General features: G+C 44.6%; 1 protein-coding gene and 1 pseudogene across 2 annotated transcripts in view; both read right to left on the bottom strand.

The window, feature by feature from the left end:
* Window positions 1-19,117, bottom strand: part of Smoc1 (SPARC related modular calcium binding 1) — a 166,700-nt gene that overhangs the window by 69,354 nt on the left and 78,229 nt on the right. For both annotated transcript variants that reach the window (XM_031356190.1, XM_031356191.1), the window contains exons 2-3: window positions 10,828-10,993; window positions 9,597-9,709 (exon numbers count right to left, since the gene is read on the bottom strand). In XM_031356190.1, the coding sequence (XP_031212050.1) occupies window positions 9,597-9,709; window positions 10,828-10,993 (279 nt within the window). The remainder of the gene's footprint in view (window positions 1-9,596; window positions 9,710-10,827; window positions 10,994-19,117) is intronic.
* LOC116080394 lies at window positions 11,204-12,667 on the bottom strand (annotated as a pseudogene).

Genomic DNA, 19,117 nt, shown 5'->3' with positions numbered 1-19,117 from the left:
AAAAAAAAAAAACTATGAATAAACCCTAAACAAAGATGGAAAAGATCTCTACAATGAAACCTTTAAAACACTGAAGAACTTGAGGGGGACACTAGAAGGTAAGAAGATCTCTCATGTTCATGTACCAGAACCATAAATATTGTAGAAATGACCATTCTATCAAAAGCAAACTATATATCCAATGCAATCCAATCAAAATTCAAGTGCACTTCTTCACTCTCAGAAAGTTCTTAACCTAACCATAACCCTATCTCTAACCCTAACCCTAACCTTATCCCTAACCCTAACCCTAACCCTAACCCTGAACAAATTAAAGACCCCAGACAGTCAATGCAATGCTGTTCAAAAATAATACTGCAAGAGGACTTACCATACCTGGTTTCAAGTTATACTACAGTTATAAAAACAGCATGGTACAAAACCCACATAGATAAATAAATAAAATAGAAAGAGGAGCCAAGTACAGGGCCATGCAACTCTAGCCATTTAACTTTCAGCATAGATTTCAAAAACATACATAAGAGAAAAGACAGTGCCTTCTAACAAATGGTTCTAAGAAAACTGGATATAGACTTGTAAAAGAATTAAACTAGATTCTTACCTCTTACTTTGCACAAAAACTTCTAGAAGTAGGGAATACATTTCAAGATATAGGCCTAGGTGGGGACTTTTCAAATAGGACTCCAATAGCCCAGAAAAATATTCATAATCAGCAAATGGGATCCCATGAAAATAAAACATTTCTGTATAACAAAGGAAATAATCAATTGTATGAAGAGACTGCCTACAGAATGGGGGAATATTTCTTCAGCTTTTCATCCAAGAAAAGTTAGTTACTAAGCCTTTCATACAGAGGCTTAGTAACTACCCTATACAAAGAATTTACAAAATTAAGCATCAATAAAACAAACAACTCAGTCAGAAAGTGGTCTGTTGGACTGAACAGAGTGTCCCAAAAGAAGGAATGCAATCAATAACCAACACTTCAGAAAGTATTTGATAACATTAGACATCAGGAAAATGCACATTAAAACTACATTAAGATTCCATCTTGTCCAGTCAGAATGGCTATCATTAACAATGCTGCTGACTGCCAGGCAGTGTGGTGCACGCCTTTAATCCCAGCACTTGGGAGGCAAAGGCAGGCAGATTTCTGAGTTCCAGGACAGCCTGGTCTACAGAGTGAGTTCCAGGACAGCCAGGGCCACACAGAGAAACCCTGTCTTGAAAAAAACAAAACAAAACAAAACAAAAAAGAATCCTGCTGACGAAGATGTGGGGAGAAGAGAACCATTATCCACTGAAGGTAGGAGTGTACAATGGTACAGCCACAGTATAAGCTAGTGTAGAAGTTTCTTTAAAGATAAAAACTCAACTACCACATGACTCAGTGACACCACTCCTGCATACACCCAAAGAACTTTAAGCCCCACTACAGAGATGCTTGTACAACCATGTCTATTCCTTCTCTGTTGACCATTGTCATCAGAGGAAACAGAACCAGCCTAGATGTTCATCAGCTAATGGATAGACAATACACAGGTAGTACATATACACAATGGCATACACAAAATGGAATTTCATCTTGCCATTAAGAAGAGTTGGATCTACAAGAAAGTGGGTGGAATGGAAGGTATCTTACTAAGTGTGATAATCTAGGCCAAGAATACCAAATGCTACATGTTTTCAATCATATATCGATGCTAACTTTGAATACTTAGATTCATGTGTTTAACCTAGAGGGTCTGTAGAAAACTAGAAAGGGCCCTGAGAAGGGGACAAGGGAATTAGCCTTAAGACAAGGAAGAGATCATAGAAATTTTGTGTGATGAAAATAATTGGGGCTGGAGGACTGCTCAGCACTAAAGAGCACTGGCTGCTCTTGTAGAGGACATGGTTCGGATCCCAGCACCACTTGAGGATCAGCAATGGTCCATAAATCCAGTTCAAGGGATCCGCGCCCTCCTTTAGCTTCTGAAGGCAACAGGCATATACACAGAACACTTACATGCAGGCAAAACATTGACACACAGAAAATAAAATATTTTTAAAGCAGTTGGAAGACAAACACTGGGAATTAAGGGCTTAGGCGGGGATAGGGGTGGTGGTAAAAGGCGGCGGGGAGGGGGAAGTATTATGGTAGGTTGACCAAAACTAAGATGTAGAAAAGAGCCTCCTGGAAACCCACTTCTTTGTAAACCAATTTCAAATCTATTAGGAGTTTGAACTAAGATACCCTGCACAGGCAGACAGGCAATACTTTGTCTCTGAAAACCTAGATTTTTAAGGACAACCTCAGTGCCATTCATGGGATATTCCCCGTTACTGGTCATGGAGACCTCAGAGTCCCTCAGAACAACCCAGGCTATGGCCATTGCTCTTGGTTACTCATCAAAGCTAGATGGATAGACCTCCTTTTGCTTTTAAAAATTGGGTTCTCAATTTTCCAGGACTTGTGATACATTTCTTTATATAATGGGATAAAATGGAGCAAGGTTTTGAAATAGGTAAGTCCATATGTAACTTAGCTACAACTAAGCCAGCAATATAAAAAAAGGTTATAGAATAGCATGTATTACTATACTTTTTTCTAAAAGAAAAATAATAAAGAACTACTGTGCTGCTGAAATTTTTGATTGCAGAACACAGAGAAATCAAGCTGGAACTGACCTAGAAACTTCCTCCCTGTGGGATAGCTTTCCTAGTGCTGAAATCTGATGTGTAGTCCTTAGGGAGAAAAGTCGTCAGCAGACTCACCCAGTAGTGGACCCTGGATGCTTCAGTAGCAGCATGCCAGCAGATGTGTGCTGGTGCAGTAGTAGCAAGGTGGCTCAGGGGCCACCAACTGCCTCCTGATTGTATTTGAGGCCTACTTCACAGAAGGGAGTTCATGACTAATATGGAAAAAAAGGTCAACTCTCATGATGTGGGAACATAAACCCCAGATAACACTAATTGGACTCAGTTGTTTATTGAAAAGAAGAAGGAGGAAGGAAGAAGGGAGGGAGGGAGGGAAGGAGGGAGGGAGACAGGACAGGATGAGGAGATAAGACTGACACACGTTGAAGGATCTAATGGGAGTATGATGAGGGAGCTGAGGCCAATACAGTCAACATATGTTGTGTGTGGAAATTGTCAGAGAACAAATAAAAAATGTTTAAAAACAAAAACAGACTACACCTTCTTTTGGTCCAGTACATGCCTCCTAAAAAGCTTATTCCCAATTATCCAGAATTCATTCCTTTGGACAAAGAAATAATAAGTAGCAGGTTTTTTTTTTTTTTTTTTTTTTTAAGAGAGGCGAGCCATATGCAACTTAACTAAAAGTAAGCCCACAATATAACTAAAGAAATGTTATAAAATAGCATGTGTCATTGTACGACTTTGCTTTAATTAATGATTAATAACTACATACACAAAAGACCCAGATGGATCATAGACGCAATAGTTCCTGTTTTGGGACAATGAGATCCTCCATTCTATCCCCCTGCCCTGTATATTTCCCTCCTCATTTTACAGTGTTAAGTTTTCTTAAAAATCTATTTCTCTAGGAAAGAATTAAAATGTTTCTGTATGATCACTTGTTAAACACTAACATTCATGCACATACACATGTGTAGAGTAACCTTCTTTAACACACAACGTGCTCTGCCATAATCTGTTTAGACAATTCTCTATTATTAAATACTCAGGCCAGGTCCAGTCTCTTTTTGCTGTAACGAAATTGGAAATCCTTTGTCACTAAACATTTTCACACATTTAAAATTATTTCCTTGGGGAATTTTTATTAAGAAATAAAATTGTTTCCTTGGAATATATTCCTAGAAGTGAAATTGCAAGCACCAAATATGAGTCCTCTTAAGACTTTTGACCCCTATTGCAAAAGTCTCCTATTACAAAACAGGTGCCATTTGACTTTCCCAATAGCAGCATAAGGGTAAACCATTTCCCTCCATTCAACCCTGAACATCTTCTACTATTGTTACAAATTTGACAAGCAAAATGATACATCATCATTTGTGTATTGGTGTGTGTGTGTGTGTGTGTGTGTGTGTGTATGTGTGCGCGCACGCGCGCGCGTGCATGCATGCTTATGTTCCTGTTGGGTGTAGATGCATGCGTCAGGCCAGTGTTTTTCCTCAGATGATGTACAGAATAGTTTTCTATCAACTTGACACAAGCTAAACTTGACACAAGCCCCAACAGAAAAAATACCTCTGGAAGACTGGGCCATAGGCAAGCTTGTAGGGCATTTTCTTAGTCACTGATGGTAGATGACCCAGCATATTGTGGGTGGTGCCTCCCTGGGCTGGTGGTCCTTGGTTCTGTAAGAAAGTAGGCTGAGCAAGCCAGCGCCCTTCCAAGGCTTCTGCACCAACTACTTCCTCCAGGTTCCTGCCCTGTTTGAGTTCCCTGACTTCCTTCAATGATGAGCAGTGATATGGAATGTAAGCCAAATAAACCCTTTTCTCTCCGGACGTTGCTTTGGTCATGGTGTTTCATCACAGCAATAGAAACCCCAAGACACACGCTTCCCACCTTGTTTTATGAGACAGGGTCCTTCATTGGCCAGAATCTTGCTGAGTAGGTTAGGGTGGCCAGCCAGGGAGTCATAAGGATCTCTCTAGCTCCCCCTTCTCAGGGATGGGATTCAAAGCGTACCACCACACCCAGCTTTTTAAGTGGGTTCTTGGGAACAAACTCAGCTTCTCATGCTTGCAAGGCAAGCTTCACTCACTGAGCCATCTCCTCAACCTCTCCATCGTCATTTTTATTTATACAATTTAATGAGTAGAGAAGATTACATCATTCATATTCATTTATTGGCTATTGTCATTCTTTTTCCTTTAATGGTAGCAGGGACTGAATGCAGGGCCTGGCGCATGATCCAGGTGAGCTGTCACTTTGCAGCATTCCCCAGACTTGCTCACAGGCTAATGTCTTATTACCTATGCCCTCTTTGTTGGTATCTCTTAACAACTTTTTACTGGGTTTTCCCCCTTCCAAATTGAAAGAGATACCTATATATAAGGTCAGTACTTTTTCATTAAAGCTAATGTATATCATTTGCTTTCCACTTAAGGTATTGATGATAAAAATTTTTGAATTTGTGTTTGTTTTCTTGCTAAAAAACAAATGCATCCTGAGCTCTAGTCAATTGACAAAGGTAAGTGGCCTTTTGAAATATGAATTTCCAGCTACACATATGCAATCTCTACACCATTGCTTTGTTGTGTGTCTTGCTATCTTTTCTGCATAAGGCAGGGTTCACATTTTTAAATCCCTCATAGCAACCACCAGTACATAGCCCAGAACACAGTGGAGTTCAAAATGCCTGCCTGCCTGGGATAAAAAGATGTTGTGTCTGGGCATTTGCTTTGAAGAAACTTAGTTTGGGATGGGAAATGAAAATGGGGCAAAGATGAAACAGAATTGGCCACGTGTCAATCATTGTTGAAAGTGGTGATGGGTACATGGAGTTCATTATACTATTATGCCTACTCTTTTGTACTTTTTTAAAAATTTCCATAATCAAAGGGTTTTTTTTTCATGTGTGCGTTTGATTGATTGGGCAACAAGAGAAGGAATTCTGGTATAACAATAGGGGTGAAAATGAAATACATATGCACCAAGGCCACTTCTGTACAAAAACATCACGAGCCCCAAAGTTAATCAGCTTGAGTCAAACCCCCTTCTAGCTCAGTGACCTCAAACTGCTCTGGAACTCCACTTTTCTTTATATAAAGGCATTAAAAACTACCTACAAGCAGGTGAGAGTGGGAGCCGGTGAGAATAAGGCTCTGGCTGGCTCCAGCATGCTTAACAGTGACCATCAATGTCATCCAGTGATACCCACATTTGACAAGCTCCTGCCAGTACTTTATGATTCAGCTCATACACACATGTAGCTGCACATACACAAACACAGAAATTCAACTTCTGGTCAACACAGCTAAGATCTCAGCTAAACAGCTTGGGAAGTTGACAAACCCTTGGCAGAGACCTTGGCAGAACAGCTATTGAGAATTGTGTCTCTGGTATCCAGAGAAGAAATCAACCACACCATAGCAAAGGACAAAGTCTGGAGCAGCTGACTTCACTCCAGCTCCCCAAAGAGCTGAGCCTCACTTCTCAATGATGTATTCAAGAAACCAGTAAGACAAAGCCCTTAGAAAATAGGTTTGAGGTTTTTTTAACAAATACTGACATTACCACTGGGGGATGAGAAGAGTTAAAAATCCCTGTGTCTAAGATGGCTCAATAAAGAGCTTCAACCAAGGGCCTACGTTTAACCCCAGAACCCAGCCAAAAAGGCTAGACACAGTGACATACTCTTGTGATCCCAGTGCTGGAGGGACAGAGAGACAAGCAGACCCCAGGGTTCCCTGACCAGCCAACCTAACCTAACTGGCGAGTTCTAAGCCAGTGATAGACTGCCTCAAAAAAGAAAGTGGATGTTTCCAAAAGGACAACACCCAAGGTTTCCTCTAGCCTGCACACACAGATGCCCACAAACAAATGTACAACCACACACACGTTTGTACCTGCACACACAAACACATATGCACAAAAATACCTGTGTCTGGATCTGAGCCTCATAATTGGATTTCATAGTCTGGAACCATCCTGGGTACTGACAGTTCAAACAGAGACATATGTGCAGCATCCCTGCTGTAAGGGAAGATGACCCGCCCTCCCGCCCGCCCGCCTGCCTGCCAGTCCACCCCTGTGTAAGTTGAGGTTGGGTACAGTGAGGAAGGAGGCCAGGGGAAACAAAGAAAGCTACAAGCCTTCATATGAGCCTCCTTAAAGCTAATTCCGTCATGTGGCCTCCAGCTGTGCCTCACACCAGATAAAGCCCAATAGAGTCCCATCATTCTCTCCTTGTTCTTCAGGAGAATGGCATCTGTAGTAATTCCCGGAGTAAGGCATGCTACTAACTCCAGGATGCGCCCAGGCCAGTCTCTAAAGACTATTAGAGCAATACAGCTTGTCTCTGGGCTTTGGTCTTAGGGGAGAAAAAGAGCTGGCTGAGTGACAATGGGCCATGGGGAAGGGGACAGCACTCTGTCTCCCAGCGCTGCCGCCACTCCTCGGAGTGACTGAATCACACTCAGAGCAAAGGTCTCATTTTGGGAAGTTATTGCAGCGTCTTTGTTGGGGGGCGGGGGGCTCCGTGAAATCATTTGAGCTGGGATGATCTACTGACTGGCCCTGGCTGCCCACTGGGCTGAGCCAGCCTGCCCTGTGGACACATGGCAGTGCTTAGCCTGTCACACAAGCCAGGGATACCTGACAGCCCGCACTCCAGGGCACTCTCATTTAGCAAGTCAGCCTGTACTAATCTGGAAGTTCCTTTCCTTTAGCAAACACCACCTGGTCCGGCCTGGCCTTGCCAGAACAAAAGCTGGCCAGAGGCTGTCTGTCATGAGACAGCAAACACTTCAGAGTCAGGAGGGCAGAGGTCAGCCACTCTCATAAGCAACACACTCAAGACTACAGGAGCCTGCAGAAGAGAGAGAACAGCTGCCTTCAGCTCTGCCCTCCTCCCTATCACCTTTCTCCCATAGGTCTCAGCCCAAAACAAAACTCACAATGGCCTGATTTCCCCTCCGAGGATGTGGATGCTCAAGCACACAGACGAAGGTCACCACATTCTTTTTACTAGAATTTATTAATAGAATAAATAACCTAAAAATTGATAGGATTGACTGATGAATCTCCATGCTTGGGAAGTTTCAACCAAAGGCTTTGTGTGCTCTCCCCCAATTTTCGAGACAGGGTTTCTCTGTGTAGCCCTGGCTGTCCTGGAACTCACACTGAAGACCAGGCTGGCCTCGAACTCAGTAATTCGCCTGCCTCTGCCTCCCAAGTGCTGAGATTAAAGGTGTGCGCCAACACTGCCCGGCTCCCCCAACTCCTAAGTAGGACCACCTATAAGGGCTTGGGAAGATCTAAGATGGAGACCCACAGTGGAGATGGGAAGCACAATAATGATGCTGATAAACGCTTACATGACGTGCCTATGTCCCAAGTGTTTCACATGTGTTAGCCCATTTAATCTTCACCACAGCCTTACAAGGAAAGTGAAATAATAACCACTAATAATAGTAATATGTCATGCATAACATAACAGCCATATATAATGCTAATGACATCATAGTAATTTATCACATGTGTACAACATAACAAGCATGAGGATAATCGTCTCTATTTTTTTTTTCAGATAAGCATGCTGAGAAGCTAGGTGACTTGCCTGTGCAGGTTGGCCCCAGTCAGGCACAGTGCACCAAGCACAGCTCTAGACTGTGTCTTCCTAGTGCACAGCTCAGAGCTCCCTCCCTTCGAGTCTGCCAGTTCAGAGAGCAGCAAAATACAGGGATCTTCCGAGTACCCTGGCCTTGAGCCAGCTCTTCACCCCAAGTCATGATGGTGCATGCATTCTCTAAAAATAGGGCTATTTGGCTGTGCAAAGTTTTAAATGGGAAGTCAAAACAAGTACTCAGGGCTGATGGCCAAGGTCACTCTATCCCTGTACTCCCCAGCCTGGTTACGTTTTTGAGTCAACAGAGAAACACTTAAAATATTGAAGTCAAACCTATGCCCGACCACCCCTCTGTGTTTCTGCCTAAGATAGCATTGGTCTGAGATCAGCAACCCCTCAGCCAGAAGTGAAATCTGAAAACCCTCTGACTGACTGACAGCTGCCCTACATCCCCTGATACAGAATTACAGGAGCTTTTAAAACCCTGAAGCTGTCGTCTCTGTCTCTGAAAGTATAGATTCCCCCTGAGTGCTATATGTACTTGACAGAAGGGTCCCAGAGGAAGTGGCCAGGCACAGGGACAATCCCCTGCCAAGCTAAGCTTACTATGTCCTATGACTGTCCCTACTCTCCTCACACATCTTCATGCATCTATCACATGTCCTGACTCACAGAAACCTCTCATCTGGGACCTTAGGGAGCCGTCTAGAAGTTTCCTGAAGAGGCACCGTATTGCCCCACTGCTGCTACACTTCAGGAAGGCTGCCAGTGCCAGTGTATCCTGCCCTGCTTTTACACAAAGCAATAGCTGGAACACTGGGAAGAAGAAGTGAGACTGCTGACAGAGATTTAAAATCTTCGTCCATGCTCATGTGCATGCGCACGTGTACACACACAGTCCGGAAACCATGGTGTGTGCTTTGTGCTCAAAGAGGGTGCCTCTTCATTCAAGGAGGTACATGGCAAGGGATTGCGGAGGGATAGCAATAAACAGAGAAGGGAATACTGAGGTTGCCTGTGGAAACTGGCAGGGATGAGAAAAAATAATCAGCCCACATTTGACAGAAGAGACAGCCAGCAGGGAGGACCAGGACCCAGCCATGCCAGTTTCCTGGCTCAGACTCCCATGCATCTTGTCAGGGCCTACTGCCAGTTGGCAGGAAGTGGCATAGAGGGCCCAGAAGGGGAAAGGCAGTGCGGAGGGGATAAAGAGCCACTCACCCAGCCATTTCCCAGAAAGTGAAGGTGCCAAATGACCCTGGTGCTCTCTGGACACCTCCCTTCTGCCTCAGCCCAGCAAGTGCCCTGAGAAGCCCGTGTGAAGCCTCACCTGTGTGAAGGAACCATCCTCATCACACTCTGGGACAAACACAGCCTCCTGAGGCTTCTTGGCCTGTTCCAAGGCCTGAGCCCTCTCCAGGCGACACTTGCTCTGGCCAGCATCTAAACGGGGAGAGGAGTACATTGTATGTTTCCCTTGGATTCCACACAGAAGCCAGGGACCAAAATGGCTGCCCCATGGCAGGAACACTGAGAAAAGTCCTGTACCTGGGGAAAGGCAGCATGCCACCACATGTCCAGTAGGAAGACCGTGGCGTGTGTGGCCATGGACACCTGCTAAGAGCTACCTTCCTCTTAATGCTATGCTTAGGAAAGTAGAGAAGCATATTAGCCCGGGCTCTGCTTTTTTTTTTCTCCTGAATGTCCTGGGATGGGGGATGGGGGTTCGATTCCCATTAATTTCCCCAAGCTTTATTAAAACTAATAAATCCAGGAACAGCAAAGGGAGCGTGATGGTGCATGTCTTTAATGTCAATACTAAGGAAAGCTCTGACGGAAAGCCTGTGATCAGCCTGGGCTATATAGTGAGTGCTGGGCCAGTCAGGGCTACATAGCAACGCTAGCGTTTTCTTGAGAAAATCAAATGTCTGGGGCAGCTTGCTGGCTTCCTGCCCTTCCTATGAACAGTCCAGGCCACCAGGTCAGAACTCTACAGCACTCGGGGAAAACAGCACCAAGGAGACACACACACTGCTCCGAAGCCAGGAGGATCGGAGCAAAGCGGAAAGCAAGCTTCGCTTGGGGCTGGAGCTCCTCAGCTCTGACTATGTGCTGTTTTGCGCTGACAAACCTGATAGTTCCAGACCTGCCAATTTTGGAAGAGAAAAACAAAAGAGCAGATTTGTTATTGTTGTTGAATCTCCCAGTTTATAAATGTTATCTCAAATACTTTTCGTGCTTTAAAGCAGATCAAACAAAACACGTTTGTGAACCAACAATTTGGAATGCCTATTCCAGGGCCAGCAGTAAAGTACTGTGTCTCTACTTCGAAACAAAACCACAAACAAACAAGGCACTGGCCCTTGGCTCCTTGCTTCTCACTGGTGGCAGTGTCTAAAGATCAGGGAAGTGCTCCTTGCCAGCCTTCCTTTCCTTACACCCTGATGGGAGGCGGAGAGAGACAGAAGAGCAGAGCAAAAGCATTCAAGCTCCAGTGATGATTTCACAGTGTGGGCGCTGTAGTCCCAGCAGCCTCTGCCAGCCTGAGCGCAGACACTCACCTTTGCATCTACCTCGATGGACCACCGCCAGGGCTGGGTCTCGGCACTTGGCTCTCTGGTACTCACACATGGATTCATAGGACCTGCCGTCAGAGGCACAGATGGGCTTGGGTTGAGTCCTGGGACAGTGTGGGTTGCACGGAGGGTCACGGTCACTTATTAGAAACTACGTCGGGAAGGGAAAAAAAAAGTGAAATAGCACAGAGGTTATTTTTGAAAGAAAAATAAGGGAGAGACCCATGACTTACAGTCTTGGCTTGCCCTTAGTAAGTAAATCTCAAATAGATCTTAAGTTATAAAACTCTAGAGATGAAGGAGCCTGATAGCATGTCTGGTTAGGAAGGTCTCCCATATACATCCTAAGGATAGCAAGGTCCTATTTACTGATGGCAAGATGCACCCAATGGTCCAAATGTAGGATCTTGTCGATCTCCACAACTACCCTGTGAAACAAAAACCCTGACTGAACCAGTGTCACAGAGCCATGTGAAGCGGGATTCTTCTCACAGCCTAAAACTGTGGGAAAGAAAATTAAAGCTTTAACCTGCAAACCATGCATCCTCTCCACACACATGGATGGCTACCGCAACTGCTATTTACAAATGCTCAACTCCAGAACACATTCTCTAAGTTCTGTGGGGGAAGTTTTATGTACTAGATAATAGCATTGAACCCCAAACCTATCTGTTCTGCCCATTGCTCTCTAGCGGAATACCAGCTGAGTGAATTTCTGTAAGAAAATTATTTCCTGCTTTCAAAACTTGTGGTAATCAGCTTGGGAAACACTGAGTCAAAAGGAATTCTTTAGGACCGGAATTCTCAGACACCTTCCATAAACCCTCATGCACTTCGACCTTACAAGTCGACCTCAGCATACCAGCATCAGTCCTGGATCCCTGATTAAAACCCTTGAAAGGTGTCCAGCTGCCATTAGGACAGATCGAGGGTGTTCCAAACAGGCCGTATGTGACCCTGGGCCCTTCCCTGGCCTCAATGATGACATTTCTGTGCTGCTTGCTTACCATTGGCTGCAAGGCCTCCCTGCCCATCCAGCCATTTGAGGTGCTCCCACCATCTTTTTTCAGGAGACTTCCCCAGCTCTCACAGGTAAGGACAGTGTCCACCACAATCTCTCACAACTCGGGCTTCCCCTCCAGCTCTTTTTTTTTTTTATTTAACAGAACAGCAAATGCCTTTATCACACAGCTGTGAATGATGGTCTGTTTGTCTTTCCAGGCTTTGTTCTTCTGCAGATAGAACTCCAGCTCCTTGCCTTCAAGCACACAGCCGTCTGCTCTGCCGCACTGGCCTGGTCTTCAAGCAATCCAAGTGAGAAGCTTGCCCTGCTGGATCTGCTCCTCCAGAAGAGCATTCTTTTTCCTTTCATCGTCGTATTTCTTTTGAATTTTCTTTGATCATTTTCTGTTTAAAATCTCTTCCTTCTCAGGAGTCAGCTTAGCCGCCTTCTTGCAGCCCAGGGGCAGCGCACAGTGGGACTCTGTACCACTGCCAGTATGGTGTGCTATCAATCAGCACAATGCAGTTCTTCACCAGGGTCTTGGTGCAGACAAACTCATTACTGGGTATATTGAAGACAATATCAATAATCCTTGTTTTGCGAGTACAATACTCAGAGTCCCAGGAAAAGTTCCCCACATCCAATTTCCGGGTACAGTACTTCTTATTGCCTCCTCAAATTCGGACTGTGTGTATATGGCCAGGGCCAATCTTAGTGTTAGCAGCAGGCCATCCCAGCTCATACTTCTGCTTCTTGGTGTAGGGTTTTCTCTTACCCCCCAGTCTTGCAGCGCTTATGCCAGTTGTTCCAAGAGATGCCCATCGCTCGGCGCTGGCTGCAAAGAGGAAGCCCCTCTCCAGCTCTTAACAGTCTAAGATGATGAATTTATATGTGTTACTTGGTTGGCAATAGGGTCCCCAACTTGGAGCATCAAGACAAGAAGGGTTTAAACTGCTCTGCATGTAAACACATCTGAGCATCTAGCACAGTGCTGGACTCTTTGACTGCTTGTGGAACCAGTGTAGCCCAGAGTGGTGCTTTTCACATGAGATTAACTCAGAACCAAGATGTCTAGCAAAAGGCCTAACCTCCCTTGCCAGATTTGCATCACCCTAGGAAGTTCCTGGGATGTTCTCTCTTCGATGCGCTGAGTCCTGACTTCCTCTAGACATGTCATTTCCTCCACCCTTCCCATGGCACAGTGCACAGAGGTGGCCCAGAGCTCGCTCTCTGTCCTCAGAACAGAAGGTTCTTAGGAGTAGGGCTCTTAGCTTCTGACTTTGAGCTGAGGAGTGTGTGTGTGTGTGTGTGTGTGTGTGTGTGTGTGTGTGTGTATGTGTTGGGGGTGGGGGGCTGAGTTTTGTTGTTTGTTTGTTTAAGTCATGGATCTCAGCACCCACACAGACACTGTGGGGTCTAAGGAAGTTGCCTATGTTTTTGGGCTCTAAGTATTTCCCATCCTCAATAGTTGAGGATACTGGCACATCCTCCCTTGTATTATTGTGAAGATCACATTTGCCAACACCGCCTCAGTCACATATACGTTTTTGCTCATCTTTGAAATTTAAACAGTGTGGTTTTCTTTTTAAGAGAACTCACCAGAGGAGAGACAAGGTTTCTTTTTAAAACAGCAGAGGTTGCCTTGTCTGCTCTGCTGCTCAGAGGAGGACAGCCACAGACGTCACCATGGCATTGAACTACAGGCCATAAATTCAGTTTGGAAATGGCTTGTTCTGAGCCAAGAGAGACTCAGTGTGACTGTGCCAGAGACCAGTCTGACAAGGGGAGCACTCTGTCTGCAGACAGACAGGTTACAGAGTCTCAGAGCCCTACCTTCTCCAGACCACGAAGTGATCTCGGTGTCAGTAGGGTTGCCGCAAGATGCCTGTCTCAAATTTATTCGCCCCTAAGGTGCTATAAAAACTTTAGAGACAACACAGGGCAGTTGCTAAAGGCCATCTTCAATCAACTATAGCCCTCATTTTTTGTGTGTTTGGGGAACTATGTGTATTTGTCATTGCTCTCAAAACACAGACTAAGCTGTATTAAATGGGGCTTGAATAGTGTGACTCTGCCCTCACAGAGAGATCATCCTGCATCCATGAACATTCAGAATGAAGTTCTCCTCCATCTGCCCATCGACTCCATAGCCAGGAAGCCAGTGGGGGACACTCAACACAGACCCTGTCCATGATGGGTTTCCACTCTAGAATAAGACGCCAGGAAAGCAGTTACCACACATGTTAGCAGAGAAACTAAGAGAGGGTGTGATCCTGGAAGCTTGCAATACTACAGAACCACACTGTTCCAAATACCTTTCCCTGGCAATGGAATGTTCTGTGTCCATGCTATCCACGGGATCTATAGCAAATGCAACTAAGAGGCCAAATATTGAGTAGTGTTTAATTTCAGATGACAATGTCTGGATGGTGGCTGCCTTATGTGATAGCCCAGCCATGAAGTATACCAGCCTGGAGAAGGAGGATGCTCCTTAACTGAGCTTTTGTTTGCTTTTTCTCAGACAGTCTCACTATGTCACTCAGTCTGGCCTCGACCCTGCATACTTCCTGCTTTAGCCTCCTAAGCAGGCACTGCCATACCCAACCTCAACTGAGGTTTTCCTAGAGCCAGGATAAGGCTCATTGTAATCTTAAATGAGTCTCTTAAAGCAAACAGAGATCTCAAGAATAATGTCTACATTCTAAAAATGGACAATAGATCAGCCCAGTACTTATGGGTCAATAGCCAGAATATCCCTGAGTTTGTCGTAGTATAAATGAAGTCATGAAGGTAGGGTTTTTTTTCTCCCATCTTGCAGGTCACAGTAGGTACGAGGTGGAAATCATTGAATCAAGCATGTTTATGATTGGTTCTTACAGCCCACAAAACAAAACTCAAAAGAACTAAAGTAATCATGATTGGCAGGAAATTTGGGTGATGGCAACAGGGTCGACTATTCCCCCCTCCTCCAATGATTCAAACACTTAGCCATTTCCCTTAAGAATGAAAATTACATTTTTACAAACAAACAAACAAAAATCCTCCTTCCTAACCAAGAGACAAGAAAAGCAAAATAATAATGGTGTTAAATATGATTGCATAATATAGAAACCAAACAAAGGGGGCCAGGACAATTGTGCAGCTGGAATGGTCTCTCTCATCCCTTCTCCCTGAGGACCAGATAATTCCAAACGTTTTGTGTTGTGCGCACATTTGTAAAGTGGGACAGACACTTGACATACATGTAAACAAATCACCCTCCCTAATGGAAAAGTTGCTCGCCAGGGACTAGCTCTGCCATGCGGAGGACGAGGGCAAATGAACAGCAAGGCTGAACCAAATCCCTTCCATCTGAAATGCACACTCTGCTCCCTGCCTTTTGGCTCCTGCAGACCGGCAGGACTCAGCTGAGAGGTTCTTCTGCTCCATGCAGTAGCTGCAAAGGTAGTGAATTTGACTGTGTCCGACTGGGAGCTTGGCTGATGCTGGGACATCCACTATGGTGTCACTCACTGACTTTATCTGGAATAGCTGAGGACTGTCTGGGACTCTCTTACCCATCGAGACTCATCTAATCCTTTGCCTCCTCATGTTTGACTCTCTGACAGCAGTGTCCCCTTCCAATCGAGTTCCATTTGTCACTGATGTTCTCATATAAGCAGCAAACACAGAACTAGGAAGATAGCTAAGCAGATGCCTGCTGCCAAGCCTGATGATCTGTGTCCATCTCTGGAACCCACATGATGGAAGGAGAGAACAGACTCCACAAGCTGTTCTCTGACCTCCATAGGAACATCCCCTCCTACATATATAAATATATATATATAAATAAAGTGACATTTTAAATAGCAAATGCCTTCATATTTTAAACATTAGTGCCCATGGAGTTTTTACCGTACTGCATTCATCATCTATCAAAAACCTTCAATAAATTGCAGTATCACTTATCAGATCTATAAAAGACTGTAGCCTACTTGTCCTTACCTATGTAAGGCATAACACGTCTAACCCAGAGCAGATGCTCAATACAAACCTGAAAAATAAACAGACAAGCACCAAGCCTCACCTAAAACACATCACAGATAAAACATCTTCTCATGGGTGGCCTTGCTGGAAGAGTGTCACGGGAGGGGCTTTGAGGTTTCAAAAGACTTGTGTGCCATGCATGCCAAGTGTTTTCTCTCTCTCCCTCTCTCTGTCTCACTCTTTCTCTGTCTCTGTCTCTCTCTATCTGTCTCACTCTGTCTCTGTCTCACTCTGTGTCTCTGTCTCACTCTCTCTGTCTCACTCTCTCTGTCTCTGTCTATCTCTGTCTCACTCTCTGTCTCTCTGTCTCTCTCTGTCTCCGTCTGTCTCTGTCTCTGTATCTCTCTCTCTCTGTATTCTGTATGTGTGTGGTGTGTGTGTGTGTGTGTGTGTGTGTATTTTGCTTATAGATCAGATATGGTAAGCTCTCAGCTACTGTTCCATGTCTGTCTGCAGCCATGTTCCCCATCATGATGGTTGTGGGCTCTAATCCTCTGTATCTGTAAGCCTCAAATAAATACTTTCTAGAAGGAGAAGTGGAAGAAGAAGAGGAGGGGAGTAAGAAGAGGGAGAAAGGGTAGAAGAGAAGAGGTGGAGGAGGAGAGGTGGAAGAGGAGAAGTGGAGGAGGAGGGGGAAACAGATACTGCTGCCTCTCTATCATTCACTGTGAAAAGAGATGCTTCTTGTCTAACCTAAAATGTAAAGCTTTCAAACATGTTCTTTTACAGAACATGTGCTAGGTAAGGAAGTTCATACCAAAATGGTGGTTTTCCTCAAAATTAAGGAAAGGGGAAATTCCCAAGTCACTGAAGAGGTGCCAGTGTGGCTGAGACAGTGTGCCTGTACAAAAGGCAGTGGTCACTAGATGTTCATGAAAGTCAGGCTCTGTGAGCATGGCCTCACCCTCTTCACATAGACCTGAGGGAAGTCTTTGCACCATCCCAGACATGAGTCATCTCACCCTCAAGTCAGCCTGCAGCCTGAGATACCTCTGCTTGCTGAGCCGGAGATGAGAACATGTCAAGGTGGAAAGCCGACAACTGCACAGCCAACATCACTCTGGCTTCTCTGGCAGCTGCTGTACATGTGCATTTGACTGAGAACAACGACCAGATGATAAAAGAGATTCCTGTTTAAGTCAGTCTTTTTGATGCACTAAATGCATTTTCCCGCAGATGCTGTGTTGTCAAAACAATAAATTATCTGCATCTGCAAATGGTCCAATTTACCTTCCCGGGAGGAAGGGAAGGTGAACAACCCTGCCATATGCCAACTGGGTAGATGAGACGCCCATCACAAGTACAGCACAGCTTGGATTGCTCTTCCTGCCTCAGGCCTCTGCACATGCTGAGCATCCTCCCTGAAACATGCCTTCACCTCACACACTCCCATGTTCTCCTCTTCTACCAATACAAATGCTGCTGCCTTGGGCATCTAATGACCTTCTCTGATGAACCTCCACATTGCCTTCTTACTTTTCACACTATGATTAAATGACCAACATAATTACACATTTCTTCCACACTAGATTGAAAGCTCCCCACAAGCAGAACTTAAGATCTGGGTATCACACCACTGAATGCCTGAATGGAGATTCAACAACACACAAGAGAACTAAGCCAGTCAGTGGTACAATCCTCCAGGCCTGATGTTAGTGGCCCAGCTTCTCTCACCACACAGTGCCACCCTCAGTGTGGGGGTATCAGAGGCAGGTCAAAGGGCAAGAACATTGCTGAGCTCTTGATTGACAGAGAGGAAAGGAAGGCTCTGAGAAGGGAAAAGAGCTTCGTTAAGAGACCAGTGTTTTGCTCAAAGCTCACCTCAGGATTTTAGCATTTCTTGTTGGTATATTTGCTATCAAAGGGGAAATGGTCCTCTTGGAGTGAGTGCCGGAGCCAAAAAAGGGAAAGGAAAACACACACACACACATACACACACGCACACATATACACATACACATGCACACACACAAGAGAGAGAGAGAGAAAGAGAAAGAGAGAGAAACAGACAGAGATAGAGATAGATAGAGAGAACCCACATTAAAATGAAGTCACCAATAAAAGGGCAACAATATCCCACTAGACACTTTAGGCTAACCACTAGAAGCCCAGTTTCATGAATGGGTTGCCTCTTTTAGAGCTGATGGCAAGTGAGGGCCCATAGACCTGCAAACATTATAGGCTATTGCCATTGCCTTTCTCTCAGAACTTGACAGCAAGATCTAGTGCTGAAGAATCTACGTAGAACATGGCAAGCTCAAACTGGTACTTACCTGGAAGCTTTGTCACTAAGAAAAGACTAGCTTTTCTGTGGTGGAAAGGGGTTATGTACCCTACCAGAGCAGAAAAGTACTCATCAGTCTTATCCAAACAGGAACATTGCAAACTACAATAACGACTGTTATTTAATAATATGTTATTTAATAATAACAATGCATAATAAGACATGCCCACTGGTGTAATGGTGGCATGAAGTGACCAAACACTTTCCATTTGGATTTAAGTCCTGCTGTACAAGATAAAAGCCATGCCTGGCCACATTAGCAGGCCAAGAACCCGAGTCTGGATAGGTGATAGACCCTAGAGAGTCTACTAATTCCACTAAATGGATAGTATTAAACTGGCTGTCATGGAAGCTGTACCCATGGATTAACACATCTTTCAGCCCTCATCAGAGAAGCTTCTATTTGTAGTGGATGGTAATTAACTGAAGACTTGGAATTAGTCAAGCTGCAGAGAATGTTCAACCCTAACTGGAACATCTAAATCACACTCCCTCCTTCCAAGGCCCCAGGATCACTGCAAAAGAGGGAATGGAAAGAATCTAAACCAAGAAGCGGGGGACAACTATAAGGAAACTGTTCTCTGGATGCAGTAGGGGGGGCTGTGCATGTTAACTCCCTATAGTTGTGACCACAGGTACAATATTTGTGCAAACTCAAACCAAACCAAACCCTAGCATGAAATCGGGTGGGCATGGAGCTACCCCTCTAGTTAAGGAGTTATTGGCAATTAATACTACTGGAAAAGGAAGTCAGGGTTTTTTGTTGTTGTTGTTTTGGTTTGGATTTGGTTTTTAATTTTGTTTGTTTGTTTGTTTGTTTTTTTAAGTGTACTCCATGGTAGGTGGACCATGCTCCACGGGAAAGCCACACATCCAAGAGTGTATATGCAGCACAAATTGGACTTATGGCAGAAGAAGAAGAAGAAGAAGAAGAAGAAGAAGAAGAAGAAGAAGAAGAAGAA

Source organism: Mastomys coucha, unplaced genomic scaffold (genome assembly GCF_008632895.1).
Source record: "Mastomys coucha isolate ucsf_1 unplaced genomic scaffold, UCSF_Mcou_1 pScaffold6, whole genome shotgun sequence".
Classification (NCBI taxonomy): Eukaryota; Metazoa; Chordata; class Mammalia; order Rodentia; family Muridae; genus Mastomys; species Mastomys coucha.
This window is presented reverse-complemented; position numbering and strand designations above follow the sequence as displayed.